General features: G+C 46.9%; 2 protein-coding genes across 11 annotated transcripts in view; one reads left to right on the forward strand and one right to left on the reverse strand.

Annotated features, from left to right (window-relative positions):
* Positions 1 to 2,844, reverse strand: part of WDR59 (WD repeat domain 59) — a 60,848-nt gene extending 58,004 nt beyond the window's left edge. For 4 of the 6 annotated variants that reach the window (XR_012485808.1, XR_012485809.1, XM_074285995.1 and 1 more), the window contains exon 1: positions 2,714 to 2,844. Coding sequence is in view for 3 of the 6 variants with exons in the window: in XM_074285995.1 (XP_074142096.1) it covers positions 2,714 to 2,767 (54 nt within the window). In the remaining 3 variants the exon portion in view is untranslated. Of the gene's footprint in view, positions 1 to 312; positions 385 to 2,713 lie in introns of those variants that run through there. The other 2 variants (XM_074285997.1, XM_074285996.1) reach the window with 2 other exon arrangements.
* Positions 2,845 to 9,892: 7,048 nt separating this feature from the next.
* The window catches only part of ZNRF1 (zinc and ring finger 1), a 96,791-nt gene continuing 94,550 nt past the window's right edge, over positions 9,893 to 12,133 (forward strand). For 2 of the 5 annotated variants that reach the window (XM_074286006.1, XM_074286007.1), the window contains exon 1: positions 9,893 to 10,915. In XM_074286006.1, coding sequence (XP_074142107.1) covers positions 10,489 to 10,915 — 427 coding nt within the window. In that variant the 5' untranslated portion in view covers positions 9,893 to 10,488. The remainder of the gene's footprint in view (positions 10,916 to 12,133) is intronic. The other 3 variants (XM_074286003.1, XM_074286004.1, XM_074286005.1) reach the window with 2 other exon arrangements.

The following is a 12,133-nucleotide window of genomic DNA, read 5'->3' on the forward strand; positions in this document are numbered from 1 at the left end:
CATATATGAATTTGTAAAACAGCAACAAAAGGAGCCTTAATCTCCCCATCCCCCTTTTTCCTATGCTGGAAAGCAAACTGGCCAGGGCAGTTAAGAGTTTTAAAGCTGCTAGTTACTACTGGCTGTGTCATTTGGGGCAAGTCATAAGCTCCCAGTGCCTCAATTTCTTCATCTTTAAAATGAAAGGGTTGGGCCAAGTGACTACACTTTTAAGAAGTGAATGATGGGATGCACAGTCTATTTAGCAGATTAGTATATACTCTAAAAACTACATTCCTATAAAATGCTAAAGTTATAGAAAGAAAAACTCACAGAGTAAAATTGGTAAATTTCCTTTGTCCTCCATTACTTCCGACAGTACTTCACAGCCTCCCACTACATGTGCCTGCAGCCTCACTGCAGGTGGCTTGAATTATATCTTCACTGAAAAGTGGAGATGAAGCTACCTGGGCCTGAAGAGTAGCAGCTTCCATGTTAGAGGTAGAACAGGCAGGTTTGTGCTGGCAGCATGGATGGAAAGAACGCTGACTCTGAGAGCAGAGGCCCAGGACTCGAGACACCCCTTGGGCCCTTCCAACTGGCTGACCTAAGGCCAGCCAAACTCCCAGTGAGCCCCATTTCCTCATAGCTTCTGAAGTCTCTTCTAGCCAAAAACAATCAACAAAAACATAAATGGGGACACTGTTCTTATCCCTTGGATAACTTGTGCTCTCCTGGAGAGGGCAACCCTAACAGACATCATGTGGGAGTCAGTGCAAAGCACTTCAGTGTCCTCTGAGAGAAGTCCCTTATGGGAAGCTGAGTCCCAGGCACCACTAAGGGACTTATGAGAGCCTCTTTTCATCCATTCATCTATTACTATGGAAGGAAAGAGTTGTTTCCTGCTTTTGTACAGGGCAGAATCCATGTGGTGCAGTGATACAAAGCCCTGAGATTAAATCTCAAATGTTAGTACCTGGTTCCCCTTTAGGCTAAATCAAGGTCCACAAAACCAGGATACAGCAGCAGAGTCTGACTGGAAATCAGGTTTCTCCTGCCTCACTCTTTATTCACAAGGAAGCTGGTGTAAGGCAGCGGATCCAGTGACAAGCCTGGAGTGTTAGACCAGAGTTCACTCTGAGTTGGCCCCAGACACTGTGATCCCTGCTTTGTCTCAGTTTCCTCACCTATAAAATAGAGATAATAGCAACTGCCTAACACAGTTATTGTAAAGATCAAGAGAGATTCTATTGGTAAAGCACTTAGCATAATGCTTGGCATATAGTAGGTGCTGCATCGATGCTACTAGTAGGATTATGGCTATACCAGTTTGCCTCCGAGATGTATGGCAATTAAAGAAGAGAATTTCACTTCTGATAATGTTCCTAGTACTTCCCCATTGCTCTGATCCCCAGTTTATGTCTAGAATCAAATATAAACAGGGGATTTATGGGCATCCCTACTCCAATCTATTGAAGCTTCGCTTTGCTGCCCCTGTGAACTTCCTACCTGCCTCAGTTTCCTTAGAGGCAACAATAAGGGATCAAATGAAAGGTTTGTAAAACCCCCTTGGGTGAATGCTGATTGTGGTTATTCTGTCTATTTCTATCCTGCTTGCTTTATCTTTGTACAAGCAGCTCCCCTTTTTTGCCCCCCCACCTCTGACAAACTCAGGCTTGCTGCCGGTGCTCCCTCAACACAACTCCTGCAGCTACCTGCCCTTTACTTTGCATCCATTGTGTATTTCACCGACATGTGCGGTCTCCCCCAAAAGAGCTTAGGCGTCTCAGGGAAAAAGACTAAGTGGTTTTTGCTTGGGGGAGGGGTCAGCCCATCTTGCTGTCCTCTAACCATTGGATGCTCCTCCAGCGTTGGGGGTAGGGAGGGTTGGCTGGGGAAGGTCTCTCCCTATATCTAAGTAGTTTTAAAAAGTGTCTGCAGCTGATCAGGTGGTTACCACTGGCTCTGGAGCCAGAGGATCCAGGTTCCAAGGCCAGGCTCAGGCCTGCTCCTCTATGATACCCCTACCCTTCAGGCCTCAGTTTCCTCATCTATTATAAAGGGATTTGGAGCTCTCTTCATTGACGCCACTGGGCAGAGGCCAGGCCACCTCCGGTGGGAGGATTCCTGTTTTAGGTTAACAAGGCCTCAAAGGCTAGAATGAGTCTCCGACTCTTTGTGATCTGGGGTACTGCTCCCCTAGATAGCCACGGTCACCCGTCGGGCCGAGGGAAGTGGGGTCACCCAACATCGCGTTCAAGTGCTGCCTCGCCCCCAGCCAGCTTCGGCGGCTGCGGCCACGGCCCCGGACTCCGTTTCCCCATCAGTAAAGTGGGAGGAATTACAGCCTCTCTTGCAGGGAAGCATTATGGGAGACGAGCTCTTGGCATCCGCCATTGGCTGCTCCAAGCCTTTCACCTCGCCCGTGGGGAGGGTCCGCCTGCCCAACCTCGGCCCCCAGGCCTCTGCCCACCCGGGCCGGCCCCAACGGTCGATCACCAACGGCCATCGGCCGGAAAGTCTTGCTCAGACCCCGGTCAGTCTCTGGCCTCCGAGTGTCCGTTCCTCTCTTCTCCCTCTAACCGGACGGCATTCGCTACCCCCGGTCCCTGCCCCCCAGCTCTCGGCGCGTAGCGCCCCAGGACTGACTGTGACTGGGGGGGGGGAAGGGAGGCAGGAGGCGCATGCTCGGACGGCTCCGTTCGGCCCACCCCCACCTCCCCCCGCTGCGCACCTGGGAATCCCTAAATTCCACCACCACATTCTCGCTGCTCCACCGCGCCGCCATCTCCGGCCAGACCACCGCCGCCGCCCCACGGCCCCCGCCGCCGCCGCGCTCCTCCCCTCGGCCCCACGCGCCGGGGCTTCGGCACGCAGGAGGACGCACCCTTCACCTCAGACTACCCCCTCTACGCCCCGCCCATCTTGCTGTCTGGCTAACCATTGGATGCTCCGTCAGCGTTGGCTCCGCCCCCATCCCTCGTGGTCTGGCGTGCACGCGCCTTGCCAAACATAACCAGCCACTCTCCTTAATCTCTCTTCCCCTCCCTGACCCAGCTAGGGCGCTTATCGCTTCCAGGTGAAGTGACGTAACACAGCGAGGTCTCCTCTGCTCTCTGAAGCTGGAGTCTCGCCCACTCCGTTTTACCGCGGGCTCTGTCGGGAACTGTAGTCCAACCTGAACAGACGCTGTGGGCGGGGCAAAAAGATTACTTACAGGTGGGCAAAAGACCAGCTCCGGTTCCTTCTTCCCGATATCCTAAACCCTGTTCAAGAATAAAGGGACGGACGGGATAGAGGATCAGATGAAGAGACAGACACATAAATGGATGAATGGAAGGACAAAGATGTGGATCGATATCTCTCCCAGCATCCTTGTTAACTACACCCCCGAAGTCCTAAACATCTGCCAGGCAGTCTCTAGAACATGCCAGAACATTGTGAAAAGCTCATGTTTTCAAGCCTTTTGCGTTTAGACTTTCTCACTTTTGGCAAATATGAGTCTTTGCGGTGGGCCTCAAACTTTTTAGACAGGGGCCAGTTCACTGTCCCTCAGACCGTATGAAGGCCGGACTATAGTACAAACAAAAGCTCACACTGTCTCCGCCCTCGGCCCATTTGTCATAACCGCGGGCCGCATAAGCGTCCTCAGCTGGCGCATCTGGCCCCTGCTTAAGGTTTTCAGAAATAAAGAACTTGCCTCTTAGAGGGAGCACATTTCAAACGGGTTCTCTTTCCCTTGGATTCTGTTCAAAGGGAAGAGAAACAGAATAAAGATTTCCATCGTGCCAAGAATTGTACTGAGCACTTTTATAAATATTTAGCACATATTAATTGGATCTAATGCTACAAACACTCCTATCAAAATAAGAGATTCCTGCTTCAGATGAAATCATATTTCTTATTATAAAACCAAGCTCAAAAAAGGACCTAAGAGCCAGAATTCCATGCATAGAACTAAGCCTAGGATGGCCTTGATCAAACTTCAACTTTCTTACAGCCCTTTAAAGATCTGGGATTTGACGCCAAAATCGACAACTTTATACCAAGTACTTACCTAAATCCTGTTTTAGAAACTAGCAAGAAATTAGCAAAACTGTGGACAAAGCTGTCAGCTCCTCCTCACCAAGCCAGTCAATATTTGCCAGAGAATCACCAGCTAGCCAAGCTAAAGGGCACCTGCAGTCAGAGGTCTGGTCCTCTATCACTAGTTGTTTAGCCTGAAGGTTGCCCCTTCACTTCTCTGACACTCAATATTCCCGTCTATGTAATGAGAAGGCTTTACATTTTTTCTGCTATAAATCTTGAGTCTTTTCTGCTAGTCTTAATATATAAAGGACTATATATCTATTAACCTAAAAATACATAATCAAGCTACCTATTATTTCTAGCTCTGTTTTCCATGTACTTAATGGTTAATTATTCTTTGTTACTGGTTTCTGTTTAATGTCTGTTTTGGTGAAGCTGCAAAATGGAAAGCCACAGGAAAGGGGTTGGGGGAGGGGGAGATCAACACACCCACTGAGATGGATTTTTTTTTTTTTTATTCACTCTTAAAGTTTTTTATTTTTCAAAACGAATGCATGGACAATTCTTTAACATTAGCCCTCAAAAACCCCTGCCAATTTTCTCCCTCTTCCCCCACACCTTCCCCTAGATGACAAGTAGTCCAATATATGTTAAACATGGTAGAAATATGTTAAATCCAATATATGTATACATATTTATACAATTATTGTACTGCACAAGAAAAAAAGAGAAACAAAAGAAAATGCAAGCAAATAACAAAAAGAATGAAAATGCTATGTTATTAACTATACTCAGTTCCCACAGTTCTCTCTTTGGGTATAGATGGTTCTCTTCATTACTGAACAATTGGAACTGATTTGAATCATCTCATTGTTGAAGAGAGCCACGTCTATTAGACTGGATCATCGAATAATCTTGTTACCATGTATAATAATCTCCTGGATAATCTCCTGGTTCTGCTCATTTCACTTAGCGAGATGGATTTTTTTAGTATTAGAATTAAAGTTTAGATTCACAGGGATCCTAGAGATCATCTAGTCTACTCCCTTCATTTTACAAAAGGAAACAGAGATCTAGCAGAATGAAATGAATTGCCCATTGCCACATGGGTGGCACAACCAAGACTTAAAAACCAGATTCTTTGAATTCAGAACTCTCATTCTTTTTACTGTACAGTGTTGTCTCTTTTTATGATTATGTGTATTTGTCCTCCTAGATTATGGGCATGAAGGCTTCTCTGATTTACCAGGATAGGGAGAAAACTAAGTGTCCAGTTCAATGAAATAGGTGTATATAAACTCTGATGCTCTTTTTTTTTCCAAGTGTTCTGAGTCAGACTCCCAGGCTCTCTCTTATGTAAGCCTTTTACTTGGATATTTAAAAGTCTGACCTATTACAGTCTGACCTATGAGAAATTACATTTGCAAATGGGTTTGGAAATCAATATTATCAGTTATCCTCCCCTTGATTGGGAACCCTGAAATTGTCCTTGACTTTTGGGGTTAGCCCTAAAACTCTCCTGATGGGGACTGCCCTTGGAGCAATTAAATGGTTTCATCAAGATTGGCCCAGAAAAAAAAAAAAAAAAGATTGGCCCAGGACCATTTCCTACTTAGCTCCAATGTAAGTGGTCTCATTCTACTGGAAATCTAGGCCTGGGGAACATTGAAGTAATTTCATTCAATTGAAACTTGAGTCTCAGATTTCCTATTAAAAGGGTGATTTAAAGGGTGGGGGCTCATTTCTTTGCAGAGGCCCAAAAGCAGAACCATGCCTGGTCAAAGAGTCTCTCTCCTTGGCATAGCTGCCTGTCAGGATCCCTGCCCAATGAGAAGACATTCTCTTCTCAGTATTAACCCCTCTGTTTATTTCTCTGATAAGGTAAAAAAGAGATAGCCCAAGACACAGGAAATTCCAGTCTTAGGAGAAGTTAAAGGAGATAACTTGAGACACAAATGAAATTCCAGTCTCATTTACAAATATCTCCAGAACCTCTTGGATAACATCTCTGTGAAAACATTGTTTTATGACCCTGGTTATATATAAATGGAATTTCTAAGAATGTAATCCTCGCACTCGGTTTATCCTTGCCTTGTGCCCGCCAACTTGTTCTGGTGTCCCGGCCCTTGCCAGGCAGTTTGGCCTTTTCTAGAGGCCAAATGCCTGTCTATCCCTTTACTATCAATAAAGACTTTGTTTTAATACAGCATTGATAGCGAATTCATTTGCTATCTGGACCTGCCCTTGGTTACTTTAGGGAAGGAGAGAGGGGTAATCAGACAACCAGAAAAAGAGCTGATCCATCTAGGCTTAGAGCCTCAATTTCTCCTCATCATCTCTGCCAGGATTTCTCTGCCAGGACTTTGTCACTCAGAAGTCAGTCTTCCTAGCAAAAGCTGACTTTTGCAGTGCCCACAATAAACTTCCTTTTTGCCAGTCTAATATTTTGAGTTCATGAATTCTTTCACATTGGACCTGCATTGACCAAAGAGGAGTTCCCACAACTCTGCATCATTTGGTTCCCTAACAGCATCTGTCTATCTGTCATTTTGTCTCTCTCTGTCAGTCTGTCTCTGTCTCTCTCTTTCTGTATCCCTGTCTATCTCTCTCCTGGAAGCTGGGTCAGCAGTTTATCAATCCCATTTCACAGCAAAACTGTGCAGTGAGGCAGTTTACTCAAAGTCAACAAGGAAGTTCAAAGAAAAAGGAAATCCCCCCCCCCCATTCAACTGCCACTTGTTTTCATTTCCTTTGCACATTGATCATCCACCAATGTTCTCTGGTTCCTCTTTCCCCAACATCTGTTTAGTACCCAAGGAAAACAAACCAAACTATTATGGGAGATGGATGGAAAATACAAACAAGCTTGATATAACACAAATAAAATGAAATTAGTCTAATATTGTAAGTTCATAAGGCCTTTGAACTTCTCTAGATTTCAACAGATGCCATATTACTGTGCTAAAAGTATCCCTCTCTGGATACTAAATTTAGGAATAGCTAAGGCTGTTGATGGGAGAAATTTACAGACATAACCTTTATCCTGGTTGTTCCTTGTCCTTTTTCTGGTTTAAATTGTAACATTTTCCTGAGGGAGACTGGTACAAAGGATGGAATGGGGTGGGGAAGATTCTTGTGGCAATTCAGAATGAAACTTCAGCTTGGCTTAATTGAAGCTAGCATTCTTCCTTATCTTCCCTATTTCTGCCCAGAGTGACCACTTTAGGGGGGGAAAAAACAGCCAAGCACTGGTTCTCCTTTTTAAGTTTCCTTTTTCAAATGGTTGTTTATATGTTTGTACCACTTACTGCTAACTTAGATGCAGAATTGAATTAGAAGAAATTGGAAATCATCCAGCCAAGCTTTATTTTATAAATGAGAAAACGAAATCATTTATTGATGGTCACTCAGATGCCCTTACTGAAATTCAAACACAAGTCTTAGGAGCTCTTTGGATTGGAAGAATTTTGAGGAAAGACCTGAATTGCAATCCTCTCATAGACTAGCTGGGTGATCCTGGACAAGTCACTGAATTTATTTTCTCACTAGTCAAATGGAGCTAATAATGGCAAAGTGGCTTTGAGGATCAAATGAGATAACAAAATGCTTTTGTAAATCTCAAAGTGTATTATTATTCTAGGTTAAGCAGTGGAGAACCAAAAATAAAAAAAATAAAGTTGTCTATGTCCTTAAGAAGATTACATTTCATGAAGGAGGAAACATGCATTTATAGACACATATATTGAACACAATGGGCTGCTAAGTGGCAGTGGATAGATCACTGGGCCTGAGTTGAAATGCTCAAATCTGAGCAAATCACTTTATCCTGTTCGCCTCAGTTTCCTCATAGGTAAAATTATCTGGAGAAGGAAATGGTAAACCAATTTTAGTATCTCTGTCAAGAAAACCTAAACGGAGTACCACCCCTTAAGTCAGGAGGACCTGAGTTTAAATCTGGCCTCAAAAATTTAATATTTCCTAGCTGTGTGTGACCCTGGGCAAGTCAGCCCCAATTGCCTCAGCAAAAAAACAAAAACCAAAAAACCCTAAATGGAATCACAAAGAGTCAGTCACAACTGAACAATAATAACTTAATACATACAAAATTGGTGCAAAGTCATTTTGGGAGGGTGAGTAGAACAGCTTTCATATAGCAGGTACCTAAGTCAGGGGCCTTTTGGACCTACCTCACGTGATTTTATAATGCACTCTGACGGAAAAGCAGAAAATCCCAAGGAAGGAGGAAACAAAAAATCTACTTTCCATCCCAAACTACCTATCCTGAAAAAGTTGAAGGAGAAAGGCAGAGGGGCTGATGGGAGGAGGAGAGGGACTACATAGGAAATACTGCGCATGCCCACCAGGAGGAGCCGTGGGGGCAGAATTATAGCAAGAAGATGCTTAATCAAAGACCTTTCTGCATCTGAATAGAAACAAAAGGAACTTGGGTGGATTGAAAATCCCCGGCGGATTTTTGAAACTCCGACTTCACTTCCGGGTAACCCCGGCAGAACGATAGTCTCTCAAGATATTCTTTAGTTAAAGTCGGGCTTCCAGAGACCCCGACTGATAGTGACATTTTTAGTATTCTTTTCTGGCAAAAAATAGTCTTCTAGCTCATGATACTATGTAAACATTTACTTTGTGTTCGGGTCTATGGAAATATAGATACATGTATACCATGTGTATACATTGTATTTATATTGCACATACATTGTATTTAGATATATATACATTGTAATTATGTGCTAATGCAAAGCATATACAGCATATATAAAATTCAATATAAGAACAAAGTTGATGACTAGAGGTGCGTATATATGCATATTATTGTAATACATGCAACAGGGCTAATACATATATAGTGTGTATACATATCTATATATACATCATGTAAATACAGACGTACAGTATGCATACATACGCATCTACATATATTATGTAAATACACACATATAAGCAAGATCTTATTACTTTGAGTGTGTCCTGCTTGTTTCCATGTCCTTGTCTCACCCATTAGAATGGCACATTGCATGTTGTGGGATGATCAGCTGTGAATGACTTTGCTGTTCTCAGGAATACAATGATTCTAGACTTCTCTGAAGGACTTAGGAAAAATGCCGTCCATTCCCAGAGGGAAAGAATTGATAGTGTCTGAATACAGATTGAAACATACTTTTTTTCAAACTTTATTTTTCTTGAGAATTTTTTTTTTGGAGGGGAGAAAATCAATTATCTTTATGAGACTTTTATGGAATGTTTTAACTTCACGTGCACCTTCTCAGTGGGGGAGTGGGAGGGAGGAAAAGAGAGGATATGGAATTCAAAGGTTTAAAAAATGCTTTGCATATAACGGGGAAAATAAGATATTAAAAAATAAAATAAGGAATGACTGCAAGTGGGAATTATTTCAGGTGCGTCTGTAGAGAAGGGCTCTACTCCCGGACAGAATGCCCCCATTTCAAATGCTGTTGGTGGATGGATTGGTTGAATCATTATCACTGATATGGTTGAAAGTCACCCAGAAATGTTCCCTCTTCGCGCTTCGGTTTCTCCGGGATGGCGGCAGCCCCTTTGGGGATGAGCCTGGAACTTGTTCGGGAGGGGAGGAAAGGGGATGGAGGATGCTATTATACTCGTACCCTAAGGAGGAATCCTAGTCCGGCTCCCCAGGCCGCCCAGTTTGGAACGGTGGAGACTACGATAACTCCTCCGGAGACAGGTAGAGTGGTGGGGTGACTGCACCGCGGGTTGGAGGTAGGTCAGAGGGCGAGCAGCAAAAGGGTTAAGTGCAGTGGGCGGGGCGGGGCGGGGCGGGGCGGGGCGGCGGAGGAGGACGGGGCGGGGGGAGGGGGGAAATGCCGCCGCCGGGCCGCGCCTGCGCTCTGCCGCCCTCTATTGTCTCCACAGCAGTGAGGAGCAGCAGGAGAGTGAGAGGATCCCAGACCGCGGGAGCCGGAGCCGGAGCCGGAGCCGCCGGCAGAGCCGGGAGCGCGACCCGCCGCCGCCGCCGCCCTTCCCCCGCCTGGAACCGGAGCCCGAGCCCGAGCCCGAGCCGAGGGAGCGCTCCCCGCCCAGCCGCCCGCCCGCCCGCCAGTCAGCCCGTGGCTCTGTCCATGGCCGCGGCGCCCCGGCGGCGGCGGCGGCAGCAGCAGCAGCCCTGAGCAGGAGCCCGAGCTGCCGGGCCCCGCTTCTCGCCGCCGCCCCCGGTTTTCCGGAGCTCGGGGCGGGCCGGCGGGGGGCCGGAGTGTGCGTCGCCTCGGGGCCCGGGCGGGCGGGCGGACGGGCGACATGCGCCCGGCTCGGCTTTGATTCTTAGTTTCTAGTCCCCGCCCTCCTCCCGGGGTCCCCTCCACCCCCAGCTTGGCCCCGGCTTCCCTTTAAGCGCCCAGGACCCGCTCCGGCCGCGGGAAGGTGGGGGAGGGGCGCTCTCGCTTTCTCGGGGAGCGAGCCCCCCTACAGCCCGAGGCTCGGCCGGGGATGGGGGGCAAGCAGAGCACGGCGGGCCGCTCCCGGGGCCCCTTCCCGGGCGTCTCCACGGATGACAGCGCCGTGCCCCCGCCGGGGGGAGGCCCCCACTTCGGCCACTATCGGACGGGCGGCGGGGCCATGGGGCTGCGCAGCCGCTCCGTCAGCTCGGTGGCCGGTATGGGCATGGACCCCACCACGGCCGGAGGGGTGCCCTTCGGCCTCTACAGCGCGGCGGCCGCCCGGGGGGCCGGCGACACCGAAAGGGCACCGGGCGGCGGCGGCTCCGGGGCCGACTCCACATATGCCCACGGCAATGGTTACCAGGAGACAGGTGGTAGTCACCATAGAGACGGGATGCTGTACCTGGGCTCCCGAGCATCGCTGGCAGATGCGCTCCCTCTGCACATCGCACCCAGGTGGTTCAGTTCGCACAGCGGTGAGTTAGCCCGGGCCCGGAGGCCTCTCCGGCGGCGATGGGGGGTGTGTGACTGTCTGTCTGTCTGAGGGTGGGCAGGGGAGCCTGGTCCATCACCTCACCTGGGTGAAATGGGCAGCCTCCAGCGAGCCCCATACTTGCTGGGCAGATCTTAATAGCACATGACTTGAACCTACCTAATTCCAAGTCCTCTTTCATAGTTTAGAGTCCAATGGAGGTAAACCCTGAGCAAAAGGATTTGGGGGGTTAGATAAAGTGCCTCTATACAAAAGGCCCTGGGAGTTGAGCTTTGTGTATAACCTGTTCACTTGTTGGATAGACCTTCAACCCCAATTTCTTCTGATTGGTTTTAAAAATCCTTAGAAGAAAGAGGTGTTAAAAATCCCTTCTTTCTAGTAGGTCACCTTTAGTGCCTCCTTTCTGTCACTGCAGCATTGGTTGGGCCTGTCTACTATAGTCAGAAAGATGAGCCCAGTTCGGTCTAGTAACAATCTCTTAGAATAGCTGTGTCTGTTTGTCTGTCTGCTTGTGTGTGTGTGTGGGGGGGGAGGAGGTGCATTTGAAATGGGGGTATTCTGTCCAGGAGGCCATCCATTTTGATACCCTGCGGAAAGCCTTGGGCTCAATTTATTTATTTATTTATTTTAGTATTCACTTAAAATGGAGATGAACTGTCTCTTAGCATAGACAGGTGTAAGTCTGTACTTTGGGCCAATAGGTCCTCCAACAAAAGATTCTTTTAGAACAGGGTCTCTTAAGCTTGGAATCCACAGACCTCTGAGGGATAGATTGGGGGGGGGGGGATAATGTCTGAACTTGAATGAGGAAAGATGCATCTTTTTTTCATTATAATTGGTTTCCCTTCTAATTCTATGTATTTTTTACATTTAATTACATTAGTCTGAGAAGGGATCCACATAGGCTTCACTGGACTAGCAAAAGGGGCCATGCCATTAAAAAAGGTTAAGAATCCCCATTCTAGAGGCTGGGGGGTAAGGAGGATGATGGGAGAGATCTCTGCTTTTTTTTGATCATGCTGCAGGAGGTTTATTTGAGTCTTTTCCCTCTGTGCATAGATTCTTTTGTGTTAGGGAAAAAACTATATTAGATATGATTATATTGCCTGTAGATACACATAATGTAATGGGGTTGGGGGACAAACAAGATGGGGCTTTGAAAAGAAACTCTATAAACTAATTTTGCTAACATGATGAAAAG

This window comes from Sminthopsis crassicaudata, chromosome 2, assembly GCF_048593235.1.
Source record: "Sminthopsis crassicaudata isolate SCR6 chromosome 2, ASM4859323v1, whole genome shotgun sequence".
Lineage (NCBI taxonomy): Eukaryota > Metazoa > Chordata > Mammalia > Dasyuromorphia > Dasyuridae > Sminthopsis > Sminthopsis crassicaudata.